The 27033-nt window shown below is 51.4% G+C and overlaps 1 protein-coding gene across 2 annotated transcripts in view; it reads left to right on the top strand.

Moving 5' to 3' along the window:
• The window catches only part of ASTN2 (astrotactin 2), a 426223-nt gene that overhangs the window by 176416 nt on the left and 222774 nt on the right, over window positions 1-27033 (top strand). For both annotated transcript variants that reach the window (XM_064523655.1, XM_026113784.2), the window contains 4 exons: window positions 1084-1251; window positions 16112-16196; window positions 16384-16458; window positions 16908-17045. In XM_064523655.1, coding sequence (XP_064379725.1) covers window positions 1084-1251; window positions 16112-16196; window positions 16384-16458; window positions 16908-17045 — 466 coding nt within the window. The remainder of the gene's footprint in view (window positions 1-1083; window positions 1252-16111; window positions 16197-16383; window positions 16459-16907; window positions 17046-27033) is intronic.

The raw sequence follows: 27033 nt of genomic DNA, 5'->3' as shown, positions 1-27033 counted from the left end.
CCTCTGATCTGTGCAGCACTATTATGGAGGCAGTCTTATAATCAATGTAATTGAAGATCAGAGTTAATGAGGACCTCTGTGCCTGCAAAATCCCCCGAGCGAAGCAGGGCCTCAGATGTTAGATAAGGAAATGATTGGGCTGAACTGAAAATCTATTTGGCTAATTAGATGATGCATATTCCCAGATGCCAGTGGGGAAAAATACATTTCACAAAATAAATGTAAGATTTCATAAGAAAAGATTTTTGGCAGGAATTCACTTCTGACTCTCAGGAGGGAGAAAGCAAGGGAGTTGCTTTGAGATGAGACTTCTCGTACAAGAAGTGTGTTGGCCAGTCCACTCACCGTGAGTGAAATGAGGTGGGAATAGCACATGTGGCCACTGCATATGAATGCACCGATCCACAATGCAAGTGTCTCCTGGACACCACCCGCGTGAGCTGGAGAAGTGATGCTCCGATCTCACAGAGCAGAGTAATTGTCCGCATTTCTGCAGAGAGCTGGGAATCAAATCCAGTATCTTGGGATACTTGGTAGTATGGAGGTATCTCAGGTAGAGCAGTGTCCCAGCTGACGGACCACTGGTTGGGGCATTTTGGCATGGAGAGAACTGTGCAGACAGCTGAAGTTTTCTGGGTCTGAATATTGGTGAATTTAGTATTATTTTGTTGAGCTTGGCCTTACACCAGCTCCTGAAAAGTAGAACTGCTCTGATATTGGGACAAATGCTTTTTCTTAACAGCAGCCTTGAAAGAGAAACCAGGAAAAAAGGGTGAAAATGGCTGAATAATCCATCAGATAGGGCAGGAAAGTCCACAACTGGCCTTCCTAGTCCAATTCACAGCATTTTGTAGGAATGGTCCCCACTTTGGTACTATACATGTTAGGGAAGAGGAGTGCTGGGGACTGACAGATCAGATTATGGGATCAGTGATGGGAAATGATGAGACATTCGCTCAGAAGTTCTGTTGTGTAGTGTATGAATTCTTCAGTGCCTTATTTAAGAAATCTTTTCTTCCTCCTCATGTAAAATGCTTTGGTTTCTTACACTTGCCTAAGGACTTTTTTTTTTTCACCTTCCAGGCAGCAGCTTTGTGGTGAGTGAGGGGAGCTACTTGGACATCTCCGACTGGTTAAATCCAGCCAAGCTTTCCCTTTATTATCAGATCAACGCCACCTCCCCCTGGGTGAGAGATCTCTGTGGACAGAGGACCACTGATGCCTGTGAACAACTCTGCGATCAGGAGACAGGTGAGCGAGGCCTGGGAAAAGTGAAGACCTTACAAAGCTTGGAGATGCGAGGGAGGAAGTTGGTGTGTCTGTATTTCGATGCACGCCTAGTTTACCTATACTTTAGCCTGCTGTTAGGCACAGAGGACTGAAAGGTACCAGCAGGGTCATACAGTGATGACCCCCATCAGCAAGGTATTAAGAAGGTGTGTGCCAGGAGGGGGATTAGAAATAGTTGACCTATCTGTTCTTTGGCAAGGCTGGAAGGACTGCAGGTGTGTGGAGTTTAGCTGCTTATAAACTGGGCTATCTTGCTGTCCAGGCTGGCAAATCTAATCGTGAGCTTAGCCCTGTCCCCTCCCCCCACCCCCTTTTTTTTTAAACTATTCCACTGCAGAGCACGGCATTTCTCGTTAGTGCTTCTGCCTGATGTGACCTAGGTTTGATCTCTCCTCCAGCCCTTCCTTGTGGAGTTTCAAGATATGTTGTCTTTCTTAATCTATAAATGACCTTTTTGCGTGTTCTGCTTGCACACGAAAGCAATAGCCTGTGAAGCAGCAGCCAGTTGTGCTGGGACTCTGCGATGCGGGGCCAGCCGAAGAAGTGTTGTGCTCTCCTCCTGGTCTATGCGCTCCTGGTACGCCATGGGAGCTACAGGCACCCGCAATCCTGCGCTGTCCGGGCACCACGTATGTCGTGCAGTGAGAAACCGGGCTCTGACGTCTGCAGCGAGCCAGGAGTGCAGAAGACAAGAAACGTACAGTTAGTGAATAAGGCAGGGGTGGGTACGGGGTGGGAAATACATGTGTGAGTAGGTGTGTGACCCTGGCCAAGTGACGTTTCGTGTGAGGTGACATCTCAGCTGGTGCAGATAACGAGGGGGCAGGCCCTGGTGTGTGGAGGTGGCTCTGTGGCTGTGCTGGGTTTTCGTAGTGAGGGGCCTGTGGTGCCCCTGCAGGGCTGAGAAGAGCTGCTGCTCCCCAGTGCCTCACCTCCGAATGCCATTGCCTTCGTGGCGGGGCACAGAGAAGTGGCCCTGTTGCTCTTGGCATGCTCTGCATCTGAAGAGCATGCAAATGGTCCTGACTGCTTGCAGATAAACCTTTCTCAGGTTAACTCCTGGCTCTCCATGAAGGCCATTTCCCTGCTCCTTTGGCAGTGAGAGTTTCTCTGCTACCTGTGTTTGTGTGTGAGACTTTCTGGTTGCTAGGAGGGATGTTGTTTGCTGGTTTTGTCAGTGGGTTTGAAGAGGGACACCTTACTGAGGAGAAGGCTCCATCGTGCCATGGGCTGTTACTCTAATACATGGTGTCCTGAGAGGAAGAAATCCTCCTGAATCATGAGCTGTGAATCATGAATAAGGTGTGGACTGGGTGTAACCTCTGTTTTCATCCATCTGTTCTCAGCTGAGACGTAAATACCATACGTGTTGTCACAGATCTGTTTTCGTGGTCAAGACAGTGTTCCCTTTTTGGTAGTCTGGTTTCTGAAGGCTTGTCTGCCTGGAGACACTGACAGGCATAGCTGAAGCAGAGTAACTATCCTAACTGCATTTCCAAGGTAGACAAGCCCTCCGTATCGCCTACGATCCCCAGAAGGGCTGGGTGGTGGGGAGCAGCCACCTGAGCAGATGGAGAGGGTGCAGGGAGAAGGCTCTTCCCTTCCAGGTGTCCTAATGCAGAAGAATCATTTTAGGCATCTATGATACGCAGCTGCCTCTGAGGGAGAGGGAATATGAGTTCACCCATCCCTGGTTCAGGGGAGGAGAAAAGAAAAAAATTCTGCCTGCAGCTGAAACCACGGGGAGACCGTATGGAGGTAAAATGTGATTTCCCAGTTGGAACGAGCCCTGCAGCTCTGCTTGCAAGCCCCATGCCATCCTTGGCACTAAAAAAAGCTAGTTTAATCCTCACGCAGTCTGTGCTGTTTTAAAACTGCTGTTCTGACATACTTGCCCAGCTGCTGCTCCCCGTGTGCCTCCCGCTCGCTGGAGCCACTTGTTTCTCCTGCTGGATGCCCCACGCTTGAGCAGGATGTGTCAGATCTGGTTTGCAGTGCTCATTATCCCAGGAGGTGCTCTGCTCTACATCCTAACTGCGCTACATCCCTACCTTGCCGGCTGCTTTGTAGCTCCCTTCCCTGTTCTCCATCCTCTCTGCTGTACCCGGTGCATTGGTGGTAGAAGCCCGGGGTGGTGACGACTCAGCCTGTTGCTGGAGTCTGTTGCATCCTTGATGTCACTGGGTCACCAGTCACCAGAAAGAGTGAGGAAGCAGCCCCAGCCGCCCTGGAGGCGTTGAAGCACCAGTGCATACTGGGCAGCAGAGCTCAGTACGCGACATATTGCAATGCGCGTTTTCTCCCCGGGGCCTTGCGTGAGCTGCCTTGAGCCAGCGTATTCCCTCAGCCCAGCGAGCGGAGCTAAGGACAGAGCAGCCGGGATCTGAACCGGCAGGTGCCCCAGATGAAATTTATAAATCAGCTTCTTCCCCCTTTCTTCCAGCCTTGAAATTTGCACATAGATAAAGCAAAATCTTTCTCCCTGCTATGCCAGCTGCTTCTTCAGGGGTAGAGCAGCACAGGCTGGTGGGGCTACTGATTTTCAGAACCTAACTCTGAGAGTCCTTTAAGGGGTTCCAAACTTTATGAAGAGCTGAGCAACCATCCGCTGAAAATTAGGCCTTTGGAAGTGTCTTTTTGACACCCTACCTTATCCAGGAATTTTATAGTCTCCGTGAGCATCCCAAGCAGTGGATGCTGGGGGCTTCCCCTCCCCTCAGTCCCCTCTGGGCTGGGTGAAGCATCCAGGAGAAGGAGCCTGGCAGCAGGTGGTGCTTGAAAGTTCAACCAAAGCGGGGAGGAAAGGTGCCTCATCACCTCTGGGCAGACATGCGGTTGCGCAGAGTATGAGGCTCTTCATGTCTGGGGAACAAGTGCCCTGAAAGCTTCCCCCTGCGAACACCAGCAGGGCCAGCCTTGAGGTGCTCTAGCCGGTTGGCAGCTAGTTTGACTTTAGTCTTCCCCTTAGAGGCCACTTGCCACTGCAGTGTAAATACAGCCTTGTCCCAAAGCTTCCTTGCTGTAATTCGCCTCCAAGGTATAGGCAGACCTCTTCCACTTCTGCAAGGAGGAGTCTTTGTCTGTGGCAGCGCTGAGGGCTCATGGCACACGTGATCAGAGGGCACTGGTTCGCTTATGCACTGTCTGGTGTGACTCAACTCCTACCCCTTCCTAGGACAGAAGACTCTTCTGGGGTTGAGTTTCATATAACATCTGTTATGGGCATCTGATGGGCCAATTCTTGACTCAAGCCACCAAGTACTACTTCATTATGAATAATAATCCACACAGAAAACTGTGGTTCTGAAACACTAGGAAATGCCAAAATATGTTGTGCTTGCCTGACCTTAATTTGCCTTCCCTTGTGTCTTTGCAGTGTGAGTCATTCTTTAATTAAATGATTGCTGCCCCCTGACAAATTTCAACCCTATCTTGCAAAGTATGAGCTCATCAGAGCTTTTCAAAGAGGGCACCAACATCCACACATGAGCAAAATATAATTTCTCCCCCCCACCCCCACCAAGAAATGGCCAAGTCATTTTGTCTGAAATGATTGCAGATAAATAAGTAAATAGATTCTGCTGAGGGTCCTCACCTCCGATCTGCGGACATTATGGTAAGCGTGGTGGCTTGGTCCCTGTTTGCCTGCATCAAGCTGCCACTGCTCAGCTTGGACAAGCCAGGCACCTCTTCTGGATCGGGCCATGGTCCATTGTGCAGTGAAGCTGAGAGTTGAGGTAGATCAGAGCCTCTCCTCTGTTGGAGAGGTTCTGCCAAAACACCCCATCTTGCTGGCAGGTTCTGACAGTGCTGTTTAAGCTGGGAATAGAGAAAGTTTGTCTTCTTCTGTGACTCAGGGTCAACTCTCCTTGCTCTCTGTTTTTTCAAAGGATGTTGAGTATGTTGCTAGTGCTGCTATTTGTGCCACACGCTGGGATACCTTCTCATAAAATCAAGGAGTGCTGCTTTTTCGCTGGCCTCCCTTATCGGCACTGGTAATGGTTATGAGGGCATCCGTTTGTGGTGGTATATGCAAAGTTTGATTTGTGAGCACAATTACCTGCTTTGTATGCACAAAATTGATTCACTTTGCACATTCTGTGGGCATAGCTTAAGAGGCCTGCTGGAGAATTGGTCCCTCAGGGCCAAATGCTGGAAAAAACTGCCTCTGATTTTGTGCTGTCAGGCTTGCCAGAACAGTGGCATAAATGAGATGGATAGCTACCTTGATTAGCAGGTGCAAATGCGTTGGGTTTTTTTTACTGTCCATAAATCAGACACTTACCCATCGAAGTTCTCTCCTTTGCATCCACAATTGATTCCACCCACAGAACAATAGGGACATGCTTGTAAAAACCAAATTAGATGTGGTAGCAAAGGGTCTTTTCTAGAAATTGGCAAAAAAAACCCATTTCCATCATCTTCAAAATGGGTTAGTTTGTCACCAGAGCCGCAGATGGCATTCCTGTCCTGGTAAGGCAGGGGTCTTGCAGGCAGGAGAGAGATGAAAGTCATTTTTAAACATACCCAATTTTTAAAGGCACTTGTTAAGAGGATTTGGAGGTCGCATGGCTGAACATGTAAATCGGGAGGTGACCAACCTGGGTGAGGGTGTAGTTGTGTGTATGAAAACATCCTTTTTTTCCAGAGAGTTCAATTTAATATCATGCCGCTTTTGTGCGCATCAAGTAATATTTGTTTGTTCTTGTGCACTTCTGCTATTTTCGCTGTTGGAACAGCCCAGTGTCTTTATTGACTTAGACTTTTATAAGATGAGCTCCTGTCTCTCTAAGGTACATAGTTTAATAACTTGGTCAAAAACCATGTAATATACGATTTCTTTTCATGTGGCGGCACAGCTTGCCTTATGTACCAAGCAGGGCAGGAGGCAGTTAACTCCCAAGCTCATTTAGCTTCAGGCTGAAGTGTTATACATAAACAGCAATCAAAATGTATGCCCGCAAGGGGGCTGAGTTAAGGTTATCTGTGCTGTCTTTACACTCTCATTTTCTGCCATTAGAGTGTTTAATCCTGCAGCTGCTAATGTTCTTGTAATGGCATTTCTGAGCTTGTCTGAAGACCATGGAGAGGAGGGAGGAGAGATGAGGTCTGTGGTGTGGAACCACTCCTGGGCCCAGCTCACCTGCTCAGCCCATCTGCGCGTCCCGTCAAGCGGCCGGAGGCCACTTCTCAGCTTCCAAAGGCAAATGCTGGGGCTGCGCTCACCCCGGAGGAGAGCAGTCGTGACACCGGCAGAGTCTGTCCCCCGTGCACCGCCAGCCTGTTCGGGACCTTTCACTGCTCGCTCGCATCAGCCATGCACATGCCAACGAAGATCTTCCTTAGCCGCACAGCTTAGGAGCTTAGCAAATGATAATGAGAATAATATCTGTGCAGAACGTAAACCCAGACACAATCCTCCAAAGTTAAGCTTGCGCTTAAGTGCTTTGATGCATCTGGGCAAAGAGGGTGACTTTCCACGGGAGCAGAGGAGGGATGACTGTCAAGTTAATTCCAAGTCATACCTCCGCAGGCGGAGCGTGTGTTGGCGGAGCTGAGCGCTCTGTCTCCACTCCGGGTTGGCCAGATGGGAGCCACCTTGGAGCCGCAAGTTGTGTTTCCACGACAGCCTGGTGGCGTATTGCCCCGTGCGGGGCGACTAGAGCATCATGTGGCACCAAGCCTTCAGCGTGCATGGGCTGAGTACTGCGGGGTCCGTCTGGCCTGCCCGGGAAGGGACGCACGCAGCATTTCCCCACAGAGGGGGTTTTGGCTTGTATCAGCTGTTTCTTCCCAGAGATGAGGAATGGAGCAAAGAAGTTTCTCATTAGAAGGGAGTTTTCCTTCCCCTTCATTCCTTGCAAGCCAAATTGCTCTTCCCAGAATTGCCTTTCTCATCAGAATGATTCAGGGACCAAGTTTGGAAAATGCCATCCCCAAAAGCCAGAAGCAACAGATAACAAGGGCTAGAAGAGAAACTTTTCAGAGTGCTTTCCCTAGCACAGTCGCTGCAGCTGCAATTGTTCGAGGCGTCGCTGCCGCAGCCAGGGCCTAACCCTGCCTTGGGCAGCAGCTCTCTAAAGAGTCCATTGAAGCTGGGAATTTAATGATCTATTAAGACCATTTTTCATCCTTGCCTGTGTTTAATTTTCTCTGAATCTCTTTCTCAAAAAGGGCCCTCACTGTGCCATCCCATATAGGTGCAGCAAACTCTTTATGGAGGGTTTTGTTGAGGGTTTTTAAATTTTCCGTAGCTCTAAGAATCGGAAACCCTGGCATGAAACCTGGTGTACATGCGTATCTTGGCCACTTCCCAGAAAGTTCTTCTTCCTTTTCATCATCACTGCTGAGAGTGCTACTGCTTCATGGGGGAATGAGAGCAAGGGAGATGTAGCAGCTGGTGGCTCAGGCACCCAAGCGGCCCCAGGAGATGCTCCCAGGAGCTGGGCTGGTGTGGCAGGTGCTGCTAGCAGCTAGTTCAGTGCTTTATTGCCCTGTGCTAGACTACAGGTAGAGAAACTCCAGTCTGAGGGTCAATGTGGCATTTGAGATCTCCCCGGCACCTCTAATATGGCTCCTGATGTTTGTGTTTCCCATGCTGGGAAATCACCTGTCATGAGAAGGCCTGGGAGTGGTATGGTCACCTCATTGCCATCTTGAAGGTAAGCAGATCTGGGCAGCCTCCCAATTTTGGCAGCTCCAGACCCTTCCCTTGGTGCCAAGCTGGCCTCAGCCCGGCTGCGTGATGGCACTGTGGTACCCCAGCATTTCCAGAGGGATCAAATTGGCAGCTGATACTCCGCTTTTGTTGGAGGTGCTGCATCCTGGTTGCTGCATTGCCAGCTTTTTAGCTTCCGCTTGGCCACCCAAGGGGGCAGCTGGCTCGAGTGCAAAGCCCTGAGTCAGTCAAGCTGAGCGCAAGGAGCCTGCGCACGTGTTAGAAGGTTATAGCAAGGGCATGTGCTCTAGGCTGGCTGGGAGCAAGGAGAGATGCGGCTCTGGTGGGCCCATGGCACCTCCTTGTGCATCAGTGGGTTATTGTAGCTCCGCAGCCTCTGGCTAAAGCAGCTTTGAGAGTGCAGTGGGTAACAGTGTTCGCAGGGCACCTTTCCAAGGCCCCCAAGCACTACGTAGAACAGCAAACTGCAGAAAATGGCGTGCTATAGAAAATGAGGCACCTTGAGGAAGAGGTACAGAGCGCTGGTGGGACCGCTGCACGGACACGAATGGGTGCAGTGGTGTAGCCAAGTCCAAGCGCGAAGGAGGTCCTGCAGGCTGGTGGAGCTGAGCCAGCCAAGGCAGCGAGCACTGGGGCCACGTCGTTCCCCAGCCTCTGGGGAACCCCGCGGCCTGCCGCTGCTGCTAAGGGTCAGGGATACGCCCTAAGTGGTGAGGAAGAACAAACGGTAACGGTACCGATGAGAGACGTGCCCTTAGGACCAAAGCGTGCACTTCAGACGGACAGCACGGTTTGATTCACCCATTTCAAAATTTCTTCAGGTGCTGGATTCAGAAATTGTTTCTGTGACGTTCTGCCAGGAGCTCAGAAACCCTCAGCAAAGGACAAATCAATCCAGAGCTTCCTCTGGACGCTTATGAAACTCTAAGGCCTCGACAGCTTCATTATTGGAGGGAAGCGATTGTAGCTCTTGGAGGGACGGAGTGACTCACATTGATCTGTTTACTGCTGCTCCTCTGGGCTTCTGCTGTGCGGCTGTCAGTCAGGACTGATGGCAGCCTTCCCGCGCCTTGCCGCGACCTTCGGTGGGCCGTGTCCAGGGACAGCGGAGCCCCTCGGGTCTCAAAGCTGGGTCTCCGGTGCATCTGACGTGAGATGGGATCTGAGGAGCATCCAGGTCTGCTGCAGTGCTGATGCGTGGTCCTCTCTGCTCGGGTGGAGACTCCTAGGTCCCTGCTACGGACGGAGGGTTTTGCCCTCGCCAGGCACCGAGTTGATGGCCGGGAAAGCAGCGCCTCTGGGGGACGCGGACAGGAGCTGCCCTTTGGCCCCAGCTGGGGAACGGGTGCCCTGCGGAGCGAGGGGCCCCCCTCGAGGGCCGCGTCGCTGGTCGGCGGGGGCAGCAGCCCCGCTCGGGTTCCTGTGCCTGGAAGGGGAGCGGCCGCATGCGGCAGCCGTGCTCTTGGTGCCGACGTGCCCCGCGGGCTGGCCCAGGACGCCGTCGGGCCCTTTCTGTCCACGCAGGAGGATGAAGGCTGCATTCCCCGACGGCGGGGCAGGAGCCCACAGCCGGCGACGTGGGGAGCGGGAGAGGGGCACCCGATCCTCCCCCGCCTGCCGGAGCAAGGAGCCTTTTCGGAGCGGGCTCGTAACCCTGGAGATGGCTCAAAGCGAGCACAGAAACGCGCCTGCCGCTCTCCGTCCAGCAGCTCGCTGCCGCTGAAGGCGGCTCACGCAGAAGAGAGAAGCATTGTGCCCGCGGCCGTGCCGCAAACACTGGGGCAGTCAGCCGCGCGGGCGGGGAGCGGGGACGCTCAACGACCGCTTGTGTTTGCCGAATAATGCGCGGCCTCGGCCCGCCGCTCGCAGCTGGGCTCTCTCGCTCCCAGCGCCCTCCTCCCTCCGCCGCCCCTTCCTCCTCGCGCTCTGCAGGCGAGGCGGGCGGAAAGGCGAGAAGCAAGAGGCAGTGTTAGGAGGACAGCTGCGCTGGAGCTGGAGCCGGCCCCGGGGTGCCCGCGGTGGCGTGCGGGAAGGGGCCCCTCCGCGCTTGGCTCCGCGGGGCGGGCTGCCCCGATGGGCTGCCGAGCCGACGCCGGCGTCGCCTTCCAGGGGGCCGGGAAGCGTTGGTTTGGGTTTCTGGTTCACCGGCGTGCAGAGTGGCACGTTGACTGTCCTTGGACGCTGACCCGGAGGGCCGGGGACAGGCTTGTGCGTGCGGGCGCGTGTGCAATGCACGTGCAAACCAGAGGCGCGTTTATAGCGCTGGAGCTTCTTAGCGCAGAGAGGGAAATTGCTTGCGGGCAGGGAGCCCCTGACCGGTGTGAGAAGCACTGTGAAGGGCATCCCAAACCTTCCCTCAGCTCACAACCCGCAGGAGCAAACTTCAGGCCTAGCTGCAGGTGGGACGTTGTCCCCAGGACAGTGGCTTCGAAGGCAGAGACGCTGCCCCAGCACCGCGTCCCGGAGGAGCGGAGCGCTTTCACATGGCGCTAACGCCTCTGATGGAGGTGCTGCGGCAGAAAAGGAAATCCCCCAAATCAGCAGCATGGGGATGGGGTTCGGTAGCCACCAGTTTGTTCCACCAGTGTCAAAGACCCCCGGCTCCGTGAGTGAAAATCCCGATGACCGCAAAGAGCAGCTCTGCCGGGAGCCCGGGGACTGGGAGCCTCCGTGGTGTGCTCTGTGCCAGGCTGGTGGATTAAGGGGATCTGGCAGCTTTATCACAGCGGATCGCCTGGCCCTAATGAGGCTAACAGGATTACCCCAGCACACGGGCGGGAGCCGGAGCCTCATCTGTGGGATTCTTCACGCAGCCCTGCTCCGCGGGGCAGGCTGAGGAGGGAGACGTCCGGGCGGGTTTCAAACACAGCACAAGAGCTGGTTTGCATTTCAGAAGGAGGAGCAGCAGCACAGTGCGTCGAGTGAAGGGAAAGACTAAGTCTGCATCTTCCAGCTTAGCAAATAATACTGAAAACACCTAAAACTTACTGTTGTGCTGGTCTTGGTGCAGGGACTGGAGGGCTGTGTTATTCCAGTGTACCAGTGCCTGCCTTTGCAGCACGCACGTGCTGCTGGCGGCGGTGAGCCCCAATGTGGCTGGTGCTGGATTACTGTTTCCTTCAGGTGTGAGCTGGCTTCTACGCAGGCTAATTTTGAGCCAAAAGCCACGTGGCCACAGGTGCTAACAGCAGCTGCAGACTGTTCCAGGTCCACCTTTCTGCAACTCCAGCGTTTTAGCTGGCTTGAAGCATGGGCAAAGCAAGGACACCTACCAATGCTCAGAAATAGGCAGAGGAAGCTCATACTGCGTGCTGAAACCAGCTAGGCATGTTCTTATGTTATCCTGTTCCTCCAGGTTAGGCCCCAGACCCTTTTCACCTTCCCGGCTCTGTTGCTCTGCAGGTTGGTGGCAATGACTGTAACATCCCAGAGCCAAAGGAGGTTGGAGCTGCGCAGTCACTTCGCTGCTGGCAGGTCCTCTGCTGCTGCGTGTGCACGGCCAGAGACGTCCAGGCGTTGTGGGCTGAGCATCCCACTGCCACCCCAGGTGGCATCTCATCGCTTTGCTGCGCTTGGCTCTGGCACTTTGGTCTGAGCTATCAGCAGTCACCACCAGCCTCTATGGAAATGAAAGCGCGGCAGAAAGAGGGAGGTTGTGTGTGAGACATATCTTTAGTGTTTCTGGTGTGTGTCCTGCTGGTTGAGACAAAGGTTCATCCCCCGAGCAGAAAACAACACAGACACCTCTGTGTTACCTGTAATTAGTCATGGATATGCAGTCTTTGATGAGATTTTCTGAAAGTGGGGAAGAGGGAGCAGGAGGAGGAGTGGCAGCTGTATGCAGAAATAGGCTCCCAATAATTCTCCTTGCTGCTGTTGCTGTTACATCCAGGCTTCTCGGTGTGTGCCTGTCCCAGGCTGGCCAGTCTGTAGTCAGTGGTGGGACTGGGAACCCACCTGTGTCACCCATTGGTGCTGTGAACAGAAAGATGCTCTCGGTCTCTTTTCCAGCTCCCTATCCCACTTTGCCCAAGGGTTTCTGATCTCAGCGGGAGAGTCTAAATGCCTTTCTGATGCAGCCTGGGGAAAAAAAGTAGAGTCAGAAGCTGATTTCTTGCAGAGGATAGCAGGCAGCTGGAGGGAGAGAGCTGCTACAGCTCTGAGGCAACAGGCACTGAAATAAGGGGCAAGCAAGGCAATCAAGAGAGAAATGAAGCAGAGCAGAGGCAGGAATCGGAACGACGCCCCGGGCTGCAGAAAGGACAAGCCACGTGGCAGGGTGCAGGAGTTGCTGCTGCGGCTTCAGGAATTGCCAGGGAGGAGAGGGGGGCTGCCATGCACCACACATCCTGGGAAAAGCCTTCTGGCGCCCCGCTTCTCGCCTCTGCTTCACCCACCACGCAGAAAAGGATATTTCTGGGAGAAAACAGAGAAACCTGAGAAGGTTTCCTGAGAAACCTCTGACTTGCCTGGGCCCAGGAGCATTTCTTTTGCCAGCCTTTGTGGCCTCTCCCAGTCCAGCCCGGCGAGGGGCCGTGCAGCCAGCGTGCCCCAGGCAGGTGAAGGTCTCCATGCAGCTTTTCGGTGCTCAGCAAAGACCGTCCCTGATGACTCGTTCCCAGACGAAGAGAGGATGGAGAGCAGTGTCCTGGCCTCATGTCTCCTCTCTCTCCCAAACAGATGCGTGTACTACACGAATAACCTGTTCTCTGAGCCTTCTGCTAGAGCTGCGGTGTCTCATTTCCCAGCTTGTGCATTTTGCTTCTGCAATGGCAGAGGTGTTTCCTCCCTCCCAGCATTTTGTTAACTGACAGACGGGAAATCCAGCTCAGTGCGTCCAGAACTTAAAAGAGGGACCTGCTCTAGCTTAAACTAAGCAAGCAGTGATCCTGCCTCTTGCTGTAATAGATTGAGATTTTCTGAGGATTATCCAACCTGACTTGTGGGTTATGAATTCAAAGGAAGATGAATGTCTGTGTTTTTACCATTGTGCACAGTGCCGGTGTCTGATTGCAGAAACAGGATGCTTTTCACAGTGTTTTGTAGCTCCTGAGTCATTTGTCCTGTTGCAGAAGCCGAATGCTGCACCGAGACGTGTGCGCAACCGGTGCAAATTGCACCCGGCTTCAGGTTTGGTTATTTGTCAAAGCCTGTCTCTGACTTTAAGCTTGGGTTGAATCCTAACTTAACCTGAGTGCTGCTGAGCTGATAACTTTTCTTCCCTCAGAAGCACACAGGATTTAGCAGCTCGAGACAAGAGCGCTGTTGTTTTGGCGTTCGTTATTTTAGCAGAGTGTTGAAGCCCCCCCTTCAGAAAATGCGCTTTCTCAGAGGAGGAGTGTGAGGTGCAGGGAACCCTCTTTGCTGTCACTCTGGGGTCCCGGCTGTGCCAAGGGAGTGTTTCTCACTCTGCGGGGATGAGCCCTGCTCGCAGCAGAGCTCTGTGGCAGGGCTGGCTCTGCAGCATGGCCAGAGGGGCCGAGAACAGAGCTAAAATAGTAGAGGAGTTCAGGAGGCCGAAGAAATTGGTAGGTGCCCAGCACTGCTAAAAAAGCAAATGCTCATGAAAACCTATAGGAGCACAGCAGGTTCTGCTGAGTTTTTTGAAAATCACTCTAATAGGTCTGAAATAGATCTTAGAGCATCTGGTCAGAGGGCAACATCTGGTTACATGGGATTTCTGAAACTCTGCAAATAGTGTGTGGATGTCCCCAGAAAAGCTGGACCCGCGGGCCACGTGGTCTTGGTGAGGGGCAGCTGTATTTGATCGCAGTGTCTTGCATGGTTCTCCCCACTGTGCGACACCTCTCTGCTGCCGGTTGATACCCGCACGGAAAGGTGAGTGGGTGCCAGGGTTTGCCCTCTTGCTTACGGAAATAAACGTCCCAATAAACCTCCCAATAAAGCCTCGAGCGCCAGCCGTAGCCGTTGGAAGTCTAGGATTGAAGTCGATAAAATCAATATTTCTGCAGGTTGATAGAGTTTCTCCTTCCGACACCAAACTGACTGAACAGTAAACAAGCCGGCGGACAAAATAAACACGTCGGTGCTGCCGGAGAGGGGTTAACCGCCTTGGCATCTGCAGCCATCAATAACGAAGGAGGGCGTTCAGGCCATTTGATGCCAACCTGTGAAGGTGTTTGGCTGATTTGCTGTAATTTCTGTGGTGGGAGCTGAGAATGAGCTGGTGCCCCAAGACTCCCAGCTTTGCTTTGCAAGCATTTCGAGATGTCTCTCATTTGCAGAGCATATATTTGTTATGTAATAAGCGCCAGGAATTAATGATCCACAGCGCGGCTGAGGAAACTTGCGTGCTAAGCACCCAAGGAAAAAATAACTTCTGTCTCTCCTTTTTTTCTTTTTTTAAATCACTGATGGAGCCATTAGGACATGCATTCCTTAAAACAAGAACGCCCCAGACCCCCAGGCTACGCGGGCTCCTCCGGCATGGCTGAACTCTAGCAGGAGTTAACGCTGCTGTCTCCTTCCCAGCTCTTTCCCTTTGGAGAAGTAATGCTGCTACCTCTCCTGTTATGAATCATGAGGTTAGCAGCTTTTGACAGATCATAAATCAATGCTTCGAAGTCGCTAGGACAAATCCCAGGACATTTAATCTTTAATATTAGACGTGTTTAAAGCAGTGAATATTTCATGAAGGTGCCGTTGCATTTTAGCACATCATTAGCTGTCTCTTTTTTTTTTCTTTTCTTCTTTATTCTTTTCTTTTCGCCTCCCCCCTTCCAGATGGCTCTCCTCAAAATCTCACCAGTTGAACCCCCATTCCTTTCCCTCCTGACAAAAAAGCTCTTTACTGTAATCCCTGTGAGACATTTTAAGAACTTGCTTAGGAACCCAAAGAACACATAGGTATTTGTCAGTCCGCATTAGCTCCGTGACAGGGGTATCCCCGCTCCCGCCCGTCTCGCAGCATCTTCCCTCCTTTGTCTGTGCGTGTGGGGGTACAACCACAGGTTAAGCTTCTCCCCTGGCTCTGCACCTCGGCCGGTGTTTAAAACTCAGCCTGCCACTCTGCGAAGTGAGAGCGTGATTGGGAGAGGAGGGGAGCTGGGGAAAAAAATCAGCAGAATCTTGTAACAGAAATTCTGTGTGCGAATCCAATTAATCTTTTTATTTTGCCATTTCTTGCTCCAGGATATGTATTTTTACCAAACATGGAATCAATTTGGGCCAAGCATGGTCAGGTCTCTGGTGCAGAAAAAGTCTCTAGTCATGCTGTCAAAAGGGTATAACAGGGTGAGCAGGCACAGAGCGAGAAGGAAGGAGAGCTGGAAGGTGAAAGGGGGACGAGAGCCCATTAGCAGCAGGACGAGGGCACAGAAAAGGGTGCTGAATACAGAAGATGGAGACGGGGTAGGGTGAGAGGTCAGATCTTTCTACACTATGTTTCTCCCATGTGAATGAAGCCAGAAAAGCTGGGAAAGAGCCACCTCTTGCACTGCTAATCTTTGGGTTGGGAGAGAATTTGCTCTCATGCCCTGACGCGAGTTGTTAGGGGGCAGAGGCGAGAAGGGGAGCTCTGCACTGCGGCGGGTCGAGCAGGTCGCAGGTGCACCAAATTGGCTGCCTCTCTGCTGAGGAGCTGGGGCGAATCCCCCCAGGCAAGAGGTGTGCGGGGACGGTTGCCTTCATCAAGCAAGGTAATGATCCATGCTGAGAAACGGATCACTGATCACAGGCCAGCTCCTCTATCAGAGGTGTGCAATGCTAAGCGCAAGCCATTTGCAGAGCAGGACAGATCCATGAGGAGGTTTCTCGGCAGGGAGCTTTCCTAGGAGACCACCAAGTGCAGGCTGAACTTCAGGGGTGCACAGGAACATGGGATAAGGACAGACCTTTGAATCATTAACTCCAGTCCCCAGTTACAGTGGGAACCTGATCACATAACCCCCTTCATAAAAGCTACAAGGGTTTGGGTTTTTCGTTTGTTTGTTTGTTTTTAGCTTTCCACCTCTCCTCACCTAGATGTTTCAGAAGAGTCCAAAGTGCTTTTATATCCAGGACAGGGATCAGGGAAGCCTGTGAATGAACAGCGATGAATGACAAGGGAGGAGTGTCCAGTGCAGTGATTTTTCACATGCTTCTTGTACAGAGAAGCCTGATCTTTTCCCTTTTCCCTTTTAGGAGAGTGCAGCTGTCATGAAGGCTATGCCCCAGATCCTGTCCATCGTCATTTGTGTGTGCGCAGCGACTGGGGACACAGTGAAGGGTGAGTTGGGACCTGAGCCCCCGGTCTAAAGATGTGCTTTCTCTCTCCTGACCCCCAGATTGCTAAGAAGTCCCATCTTCTTCCCTTCTGTCTGTCACCAGAACCAAAGCCCTGGGGCCCAGGTGTGTTGTTCTTCTTGCTGAGTGATGTGACGTGGTTTCTCTCTCTCTCCTTCTTTATCTCCTAGGCCTTGGCCCTACACAACACTTGAGAGGGGCTACGATTTAGTCACAGGAGAGCAAGCACCAGAGAAGATACTCAGGTGAGTTGAGTGACCGTTCAGCTTACCCGTTTGGGAGGTGCCTGTTGGTGAGGACTCCCCTACCAGACTGCTACCTCCTGGTCATTCCTAGCTTTGTCTCGTCCTGCTCTCTGAAGCATGCTGGTGTTACCTGCCTTTGATTTATATTCTGCAGGAGGAGAAAGGCTTTCCCTCTCATGTCCTCTGCCGGGCACGCGTCTAAGCAAAAGCGAGGACGGTATGCGCAGAAAAATCCCCTGGATTAAAAGGACAGCATGATCACCCTCATGTTGTATTTCTGTGCTATTTTTCTTTCATTTGCTAGCATTTGGCTTTTGGGACAAGGTCAGGAGACTAATTAATCTGGTGATACCACCGCTGCTCTGGTTTCCAGGTGGTCAGATGCAGTAGAGGTCCACTGTTTACTGTAGATGCTATGTTTCTATATGATGTGTTTGTCCCCCTTCCAGGTCCACCTATAGTTTGGGTCAAGGCCTGTGGCTGCCTGTCAGTAAGAGTTTTGTGGTACCCCCTGTGGAGCTTTCTATCAATCCTCTTGCCAGCTGCAAGACAGATGTTCTGGTGACCGAAGATCCAGCAGATGTCAGGTAAGAAGCAGGTTTCTCTTTTTGCTCATGCTTGAGTATGCAGTAATTTCTGGGGTGATAAGTGTGATTACTTTTCTTCCCATGAGGAACCTGATGTGACAGATGCTAGGTTTTTTGGTCCTGGTGGGTCTAGGCCAGGCCCATGCATGCAACTCTCAATTTTGGCCTGAAGTCTGCCAATCCAGTGAAGTAAATTGGTGCAAAATTTTGGCAAGGCAATTTTAGAATGGCTTAAATCTGATGTTTGATTGAACAGCTTAAATAGATACATTTGCCAGTATGGAAATGCCATCATCTTTCAGAAACTCATAGATATATCACGTGCAGCCAGCCCTAGATACTCTGCTTTGGTGGTCATGAAGGGCCAAGGTCAGACCTGCTGGAAGGCTATGTCACTTGTCCAATTATTATACTATAAGAGACTTTTTCTTCCTTGAGTTCTATAATGCCCTAATATTTCTGTGGCTTCTCCATTTTGGCTAGCTTGTACTTTAGCCAGATGTGATCTGACTTGTGTCAATTATCTAGTTCAGGAGTTGGATCTAAAATGGTGTTGTCAGGGGAGTAGCCCTTGTGGAAGGAGAAGCTGTTTGCTGGGGAGAATGGGCTGAGGGTGGGCAAAGGAGGGTCCCCTTGGAAAGGGAGCCCAGGCAAAGCAGTTGTCCTCCGTGTGCCAGCAGCTGGGGAACGGTTGTAGTAAGGCAAGAGTCCAGGGCGCAGCAGGCACGGCCTTGGGAGAGAGCTGTGGTGGTGACTGTCGGCACAAGTCTTTGTCTGGTTTACTAGGGTTTCACTGTGAACTGCAAGGGTGCATTTACCCGTTTAACTCTTAAGGTGTTTAGTGTGTGCTCCCGTCTCCCTCATTAAGTTAAGATTGAGCATGTAATCATTTGGTACCAGGCAGACTTCCTACCTTCCTTCCCATTGAGTCAGGACACAATTTCCTGACCCTCAAGTCCTTACTTGTGTTGTGAATCAGCTTCCTGGGCACTAGTAGGATCCTTATGTCCGCAGATCCTTTTGTCTTTTCTTTTCCAAGAGCAATGGGATAATGCATTTCCACTCTTCTGTCCTATCACCATGAATCTCAGTAGGGCTATAGTTGGAGCAGGTGCCTACAGAGACATATGGCAGAGCCAGCACTGGCATCCAAGAGGATCCTAAGTGTGTTCTTGTTGCTAGCTAGTGCTTGTTCCTTTTCCTGCAAAAAGAGACTGGTGGTAAATACCTGCCTACAGTTTGGATATATTGGAAGAGTCATATTTTGTCTGCACAACACTGCTGATGTTGAGCTGAGAAAGAGAGGAGTCACCACGTTGTATATTAACGTTTTCGCAGGCATGGGGCTGTGGAGACGTTATTCTTTCCGTCCTCACGCCTCTGCTAAAGGTACTGGAGCAAAAGTAGAGGCTAGGAAGCTTGGTTTCTGCTTCAGTGCAGTAATTGTCTCCAGACACTGATCCTTGTGGAAAAGCCTCGGGATGGGAGGTTGTCAGGGAAGGAGGAGAGGAGTTTTTGGCATGGGGTGTGTTGCCTGATCCCTCGTAAATGAAACCTGGATAGAGAATTCCATAAATTCCATAAATATTGGAGTGACCCAGGTAGAGTAAGGGAGGCGAGTTCACTGCACTTGTATCTTACATGCAGGAGGTGCTAAATTATTCAAACTTTAATAAACGTAATAATAAATATTTGATGTTGAATTATGGAAGGTTTCACAGATACAGTGAAAACCTAAAGACGATCTATTATTTCTGCATTAGAACTTAAACACTTCTCAAATGGGGATCAGGCAGCCAGCTCAGGGTCCCGAATACCTTGTGATGGATGGAAATCAGGGTGGCACAGTCTTAGCTGAGCACTGAAAGTTGACTGAAGGAACAGTGCGGAGGAGTTACGCTTGGGTTGTACAGATCCGCCACCGTTTGAGAGGAGGGATGTAGCTTTGCTCAGTGCCCACGAGCATTGTTTTTTCCTGTCTCTGTGCTGAGGCTCTTGGGTGCTTTCTTGAAACAAGAAGTGTACAAGAAGGGTGTAAAGCTTGTTTATCTTGCAGCTTCTTTGGTTTGTCCCTCTGGACAGAGATATACTTATTTTGGTAGCTTTAACAAGTGTGATGCAGCAGTTCTGGGGGTTTTGTTTTCCAAACCATGATCCGTAATGCCTGACCTACCACTGGAGGTGGACGGGTGCAATCCATCGCGTAGGAATTCAAATACAGTCAGATCTCTGCGTTTGGAGGGGCCGGTTTGCTGGGCTGTGAGATGGCAGTGGCATCACGTAGATGGCAGTGGCATCACATACCTCTGTGTTGGAAGCTCCGACTTGCGGTGCTGCAGACATGTAGCTTTAGCACGTTCATGTCTCAGCACCAAGGGTTCATATCCTGCGCTGTATTACGGCGGCTGTAACACAGCCATGTCTCAGCGCTTTGAGTATCCTGTTTACTGTCCTGTAATGTAGCGATGGTAATTCAGTCCTGTATTTCTTCTGTGTCGTTAATAACAAGCGTGCTGCATTCCTCCAGACCTCTCATTAGTCTGGCACCTTTTGGCTCAGGGGTCACTCGTCTTGAAGACTTTAATGGAGGAATATTGCAGAAAGCCTGGTTTGGAGAAAACAACTGATGAAGTCTTTACAACTCGGAAGGTTAAAGGTTCGAACGTGGCAGTGTGTTTTTATGAAGATGCTTGAGACTGCAGAAAGGACGGGTGGGGATCTGCCTTTCAGCAGCTCTCCAGAGAAATGCTGACTCCCTGCTGTTGTTCTGAAGCAAAATTGTTCTTGGTGCGTTTTACTGCTGAGTGGTGCCACAAGCTGTACGCAGTGGTTTGGTGAATTGGAAAGAAAGGTCCAGGCTGCATTTAAGTCATTAAAGAAACTTCCTGCAGATACGTGCTAAAGGTCTACACATAAACATCCCATCACCTTAACGCGCTGCAGGACTGCTGCCTGTGCTCTGCATGCTCCAGGGGAAGAGCAGGGGCAGGACCTTGCCTGCAGAACTCAGTGGTGAAAATTTTAGGGCTATTTATCATAAATTAAGCACGAGGTTTCTCTTAGAGTTAATGAAAGTTAAATGTATAATTTATGAGTAACCATATTAAGCATCCCCTCCTCAACCCCAGAGTCTGATCCTCTGCATGATGATAACATCGGTCAATCGTCTCGCATCGTTGCAGCCGTGCTAACAGGGACATCTTTGCTAACATAGTCCATACTCATTTTAACAAATAGCTAGGTGGGTGTTCAGTCCTTCCGCTGACCTTCCCTGAAGGCCTTTTGCCTTCTCTTTTTGGCCATTTAGGAGGTGCCACTTCTCCCGTGGGACAAGGAATCGCTCCAGGTGTGGGACTGCACGTCGCTCTGCCCCTTTGGCGGTTCCTCAGAGACTGCAGCGGGCAGGACCTGCGGCCCCAGCGCGCCCGGCTGCGGGCAGGCAGCAGCTCTGCATGGTGCCCGTGGAGGCCCTGCCCCGTGGTGAGGGGCTGTGTGGGTGCTGCCCGGGGCCCCCTCGATGGAGAGCAACCGGGGAGAGCAAAGCGGGAGGGGATGGCAAATGCGATGGTCTTTTGCTTCCGTTGCCCGTTTGGATGGTGGCCGCTGACCGGCGATGGGGCTGCTGTGCGGCCACGGTGGTCTCCCGCGGCTCGCCTCTCCAAAGCGGGGTTTCATGCAGCCCTGCTTTGCCACCAGCTCTGAAGAAAAGTTTATAATTTCTCCGGAGCAGATATAAATCACAAGAGCAAGCCTCAGCTGCTGCCTGACATGACATACAGCTCTATTGTTATGGCAACCACAGAAACAAATAAAAGCCCTGCCTTTGCTTGGCAAGCCGTTGAGATGTCCTAATGGAGAGACAAGTGTTCGGGGGAACAATGAAATTCTCTTGAACTCTCTGTCAATTCATCTTCGTTTTGCTCCCAAGTGAGCCCCTTTGCTCTCTGAATTCTTTGCCAAAGTACAATCAACAGGAGGGTTTTTTATCATTATTATTTTAGTTTCAGTTCTTAGTGCTGCGCATGGTAGGTTTGTTCCACCGAGCGACGGAGAGCTTTGCTTCCCATCTCTGAACTCGTGTAGTCCCGGGAAGCGCGTGCTGTCTAATGTCGAGGACGGAGCGGAGCTTTTGATCCCGACGTGCTCCCTGCCCTGGCCCCGGCGGCGTGGCCGTTGCCCCGGGCGTGGTGGGGACCTTTGTCACAAGCCCCTCCATGGCACCTTGGGCGCTTTTGAAGTCGGTGACGGGCTGCTGTGTGAGACACCCTGCGCTCTCCAGCTGTGAGAGGTTAAAAGCGAAGTGGATAAGAGAGGCAAAGGGAATCTAGGCCACGGAGAGGAAACAACTTTGCTGAGGCCACGTTGTCATGCCGGCAACAGGTCTCAGCCGTCCTGAGTCCTAGTCTTGTGCCTCATCCGCAGGAACACAGGAGAATGGGTGTTGCTGCAATTGAGCACTTTTGAAGCAGAGTCTCGCGAGGTTTTTGGCTGGGTGCACTCTTTTTCAGCGAGTTTCTTACATCTCAGGTGCCTCCCGATTCCATGCAAGGGTTTCCTTCAGGCTCACTCCTGCCGCTGTTTCTCTGCTCTGCCTCCGGGATTCATTCGACTCAGCAGGGCCTTTCTCGCAGTTCAGTGCCGCCTGGATATGCAGGAGATGTCATGGGACACCTTGGTCCTTTTTTCCCTTTTCTGCCTCATAGAATTCTGTGGCAGAAATGACTTTAATTCCTGTGGGCATCCAATGCTGGAGAGACCCTCTTCCAGGCGTCTGCCAGCAGCAGAACTTGGCAGTGCGGAGGAAGCCCTTTCCCTGGCTCCGTAAGCGACGGTCACGGCAAGCGGCAGGCGGCCGCCTTCAAAGGCTACTGCTCCGTCGATAACGGCAGCCGCCAGCACCAGTGTAGCGGCCCTGAGCGCCTGCCAGCGGGTGCTGTGATGAATGGACGGCTTAACGTGATGGAGCAAATTGATCATTGCATCACCAAGCACAACTTACTCATTTCTGAAAAGAGGGCAATTCATTACCACGCACATCACGGAGACGCTGTCATCCCCGGAGATAATGTCCCCACTGCCCTGGCCTGTGCCTCTCATCACCCCAACAGGCTGTCGTCTCGCAAAAGAGCAGAGAAGAAACTCCCGATGCTTGAAAACCGCCGTAACGGCAGTCTTAGGCCCCCCCCTCTGCAGGGAGAGGAGAGATGCTCACTGCCACGATCCTCTGCCCTGCATCTGTAGACTTTGCTTCATCCTAGCTGCTTGTTGGGCTGTTTCCTCCTCCCTGCCTCCTGGTCGGGTTTACGAGAGCTGATTAAAACAGCCGGACACGTCTCACTTGGTTTTGGGATGACTCAATGGAGACCTCATGGCCACTATCTGAAGGATGCAAACACCAAAACAAGAAAGGAATTACAGAGAGTGATGCAAGATGGAGAAATCAGGGGCAGAGAGGACAGGAAAAAACCCCAAACTCAAGGTGAAATCACCCAGGGAGTGTCTCAGGTAGGTCAGCATTAAAAGCCATGTCTCCCCAGACCTCTGTCGCGCCTGCTGCAGCAGTGGAGGGTGCAGGGACCTCATGGCAGGCTGTAGGAGAACCGCCAGTGCTCAGAGCATCTCTCTTCCTCATCTTTCTGAGCCATCACCAGCAATGCCCAGAAGCCAGAGGTACCTCTCAGCCCTTCCTTTTGGGCTTTTTAATGGTTCTTACTACGGTAACACTGAATTTCAGTCTCTCTCTGTGCTCCAGTCCTTTATGGAATCCCACTAAAGTCTTAATTGGGGCTGTAAAACTACAAGGAAAATGATTAAACCACTTAGGGATAGCGAAAATAAATTCAAGCCTAGCTTTTTTGGCAAATCTATCATAGAGAGCAACTGCGGAAGCACCAGAAACACTACAAGTTTTGCAGTTGAATGACTGCTGTTCCTGTCACTGATGGTGCTGCAGAGCCCAGGAGGGGGAAAAAAAAACAAACAGATAAACAGATTTTGTTTATATATTTATCGAGACAATTAAAAAAACCCCAACACCCGCCAAATACACAAATGTTTTCTCACACCCAGAATGATTCCCTTTAATGTTGCTGGGATCTCTCATCACAGAGTATGATTTGGCATTAAACTCCTCAGCTTCCCTTTATGCCGGTCCTTATGCCAGATCTTCTGTTGTGGGTATTTGTGCGTGTGCGTGTTTGTCCGTTGGGGTTTTTTGGCTAGGACAAGGGTGCCCCAGCGCTGCTCAGCATCCTGCTCTCTCTCCATCAGCTCCTGGGAAGCTCTCGTTTCGCTCCGCTTCAAGCCGCCTGTTGTCAGCACCAGCCCGGCTCTGTGGTTGAGCAGGATCCTGCCGGTGTTGAGGCAATGCAGAGTACAAAGGGTTTGGAGGGGCAGGTAGTGGCTTTAAAACACTGCGCTGATGTGAATACTTGGTAGAAAAGGGAGATGCGAGATAGCAGAATCATACTTTGTGTTTTTTCAGTGAACGGCATTCTTCCTTCCCTGTTTGATGGTGATGTTTGTTTTGATGTCCCTGCCTTTGTTTCCTGTTACATCAGCTGGAGTGTGCTTTGTAGCTGCCTGTGCACAGGCAGTGTGGTGCCTGTGACTTGTCTGTTTATAGAGCCTTACTGTAGTATTTTATCTTCTTTATCTTCTTTTTCTCCCCATCTGAGGTGTATTTAACTCTGCCTTTGTGGCCATCTCCCTGCCTATGAAGGGGACTGGAAAATTTATAGGTGGAAGAGAGACCAGTGAGTTCATCTAGCAAAGACGGGGACGGTTCTCTTGCACTGCACTGCTTGCAGCAGCAGAGAGCCTGCTCCAGCCTCAGGACAGTGAAACCGGGCCCTCCTTCCTCCTCTTTTTCCCTTAGTGTGACATGTGTCATACATCACCATTTTGTCTTACAGATTACCACAAGAAGCAGGGACCAATATTCTACCTGTTGGTCTGCAAAGCACAAACCCGATGGGTGCAAATTCATGGTGCGGTCATCCAGCTGACCCTGTGCTTCCTAGCCAGGCCAGGCCTTTCCTTACTTGCTTTTTCCACAGCTTAGCCCTCTGTCTTCTTCCCCTAGATGTAGATGATCATGGTCCCCTAGATACAGCTCATTGCACCCCGCTTGTGTCCCGTTAGCCGTCTGCACTGCTACATGAGGCTTCCTGTGCTGGAATCCCTCAGTCTAGATTTGCTGTTCCCACAGGAATGAAAGAGGACGTTGACATTAATTTGGCTGCCGCTTAATTTTGTTGGTATTTGAGTATCAGGAGCCACATCTTCCCGCGATGTAAAGTGCTGTTTCTGTCTGTCCGGCAGAGGCAGCTGGAAGTAGATGCAACGCCACCTCCACTGGCCTCTCCCTATCCAGGAGAGCTATTCCGCCTTCTCCGAGTTTTACCAGGACGTGCTCATATCAGTGGGATCCTGTGATTTATCCCTGTAGTTACCGGACAGAAAAATCTGCTGCTGTCCGTGCGCCCTCCTGCCTTCCAAAGAGCTGCATTACGTCTGTTAAACATGCACCCGACCGCCTCCGCATCTCGGTAGATGTGTGTGTGCCTAATCGACCGTCCTTCCCTTCCCCTCCCCTTTTATCAGCAGTTCTGCCAGGTTCTCCGTCTACAATCCCAGGGGCAAAGGTGCTTCTGGGGAGGGAATTGCCAGGCTTTTGGGAAGTATCGGGTCACTGCGGATGGGCACGGGGCTTAAACAACTGCAGCTGAACAAGCGTGGTGCAGGAGCGGAGCTGCCAAAGTGGTTTGTAGAGCAGGTGCTTGCGCCGCAGCAAACGCAACTTGTTTGGATTCAGCTTTGCCTTCTTCTGTTTTGGACTGAGCTAACCCATGTTACCTTTATGTATTGTGAGCCGAGAGCGTGTTTGCAGGCAGCTACTCGGCTGGCGGGCTGCGGCGGGCTGTGCTGCATTAATATGTTGCGTGTCTGAGCCCTAGTCAAATAAACCCTGCAGGATGTTTTTCCACATCAGCTTCAAAGCAGATTTTCCCTTCTCTTTCTCAGAGCACAGATGACTTCTTAGCATGGGAGAGAAGGACAGCTGAGAAACTGGGATGCTAGCAGCAGGCATGAGGGACTGGGTTTCCTCTGCGTCTCGGGAAGCACGCTCTGCGGCGTACGGCTTGGTTCCTCACCGCTCTCTCTCCCAGGGCTCCCAGATCTGGTGTGATCTAACTTACTTTAAAGTCCGTGAGATGCTTTGAAGCAGTGGTAGGAGGATGGTTAACCAAGGCCACGTTCCTGTCTACATGCACGGCTCTCCTTCAGCTTAGCCGTATAACTGGGGAGCAGCTCCAGTATGGTCCTGTGTGGGGCAGTGACGTTAGGAAAAAGTTAATGTATTTTCCATAGCTATTCTTAATGCAACTTAGAAGGAACTGGCACCAGTAAACAACCAGTTCTGGCTAGATTTCAGTTGCCTTAAACTTGTCCAATGTGAACTGTTTCTACAATTCCTTTCTCTGTTTTTATCTCCTGTAACTACTATTGGATCACTTCATTCAGAGGACAAAACTAATAAAATTCATCAGAGATGAAGCATTTCTGGGAGCATGCCAATGTTCTGTGATAAGCTTCAAAGCTAGTGCGAGGAAGAGAAATTATCTTAGTGGCAGCAAAGGGAATAGAGGTGGATGTGAACAAGGGATGGTTGTCCTTCCATTTTAAAGTCACCGCAGGGAAGACATTGGCCCTTGCAAATTTGGACAGAAAATTTCTGGAGAAAATGAACTCATGTACCCGTAAGTTTGGTTTATGATTTTTTTTTATTCCGGAAAGGAAGGAGAGATGTATATGTTGCTACAGAGAAACATCATTCTTGGCTTGGAAATAGGGATGGAAAGGCAAGGGAAGGCAGCGGTGTTTTTCATGCAGACCAGAGCTGTTCGGAATTGCCTACAAACAAGGCAGAGTGGAAAAACTCTCCGTTCAGTTTTAACTAGAGGGCAGCAGGCGAGTGGCGGGTGTGCTGGTCTGCAGGCAGCGGGAGCCGGCGTCCTCGGCGCGCGCCGGCCCCCTAACCCCGGGGTAGACAGCCCGACTGAGGACGTGGACCAGTGAGGCCTGGCGCTGGGACCGACACGAGTGCAGCCAGTGAACCCGCAAGGCTGCGGTCTCCAAAGACAAATGAAGTTAATTAGTTTCGGCTTCTGCTCTCGAGCAGCTGATGCAGGGTGATGTTTCCATTGACTCCGGCGACCTCGGTACAGTGCCCCATCGCTGCCCGTCGCGCCAGCTGCTCCCGAGGGTTTTGCTCCGCTCCGGGATGTCACCCCTGCTCTCAGGGTGATTTATTAGGGCAAAATGCCCTCCCTTTCTCCTCCCAGCCTCTGAGTTGCTGGAGAGCAATCAGGTGCAGCAACTTTCCAAGCAGCTTGGCATAACTATGCTCAGCAGCTTAGGTACTGCCTGGGCTCTCCCTAGTGTCAAATCCCACCACTGTTGGTGGGTTGTGAAAGCACAGACTCTTTCATGACTTCTGAGAAATGTGTTGGTAGGTCCCAGGCCAGTTCCCAAGGCCATGGCGTGACAGCAAGGACCTGGGGAACAGCTTCTCAGCTTTGTCAGCGGCAGGCAGTCCTGCCTGGGGTCAGCCCCGTCTCCTTCTCCCTCAACAGGGAGCTTCCAGATGCAGGAGAGGTTGTCTGCAGGCCCTTTCTGGCCCGTTGGCCTCCAGGAGAAGTAACAAAAGTAGTTCAAAGGAGGTTAGAAGGACCAGCCTGCCCAGTGGATGGTCTTGAGAACATCTTCATGGTTGCTCTGGATCTGCTTGCAGCTCGGAGGATACAGCAGCAGAGGCGCAGTGCAGCACTGCCATCCCGCTCAGTGGGCAGACCTGGTCAGCACCTTCCACTTTGCTGATTTAGATTTTTATAAATACTTGTCAGGTATTTCTCTGGTCTCCCCAAATCTGGCTTCTGTCTGTACAGCAAAATGCAAAAACTCTCTAAACTTTTTTGTGCTGCTA

This window comes from Dromaius novaehollandiae, chromosome 20, assembly GCF_036370855.1.
Source record: "Dromaius novaehollandiae isolate bDroNov1 chromosome 20, bDroNov1.hap1, whole genome shotgun sequence".
Taxonomy (NCBI): domain Eukaryota; kingdom Metazoa; phylum Chordata; class Aves; order Casuariiformes; family Dromaiidae; genus Dromaius; species Dromaius novaehollandiae.
The sequence above is the reverse complement of the archived record's forward strand: the minus strand, read 5'-3'. Positions and strand labels throughout refer to the sequence as shown.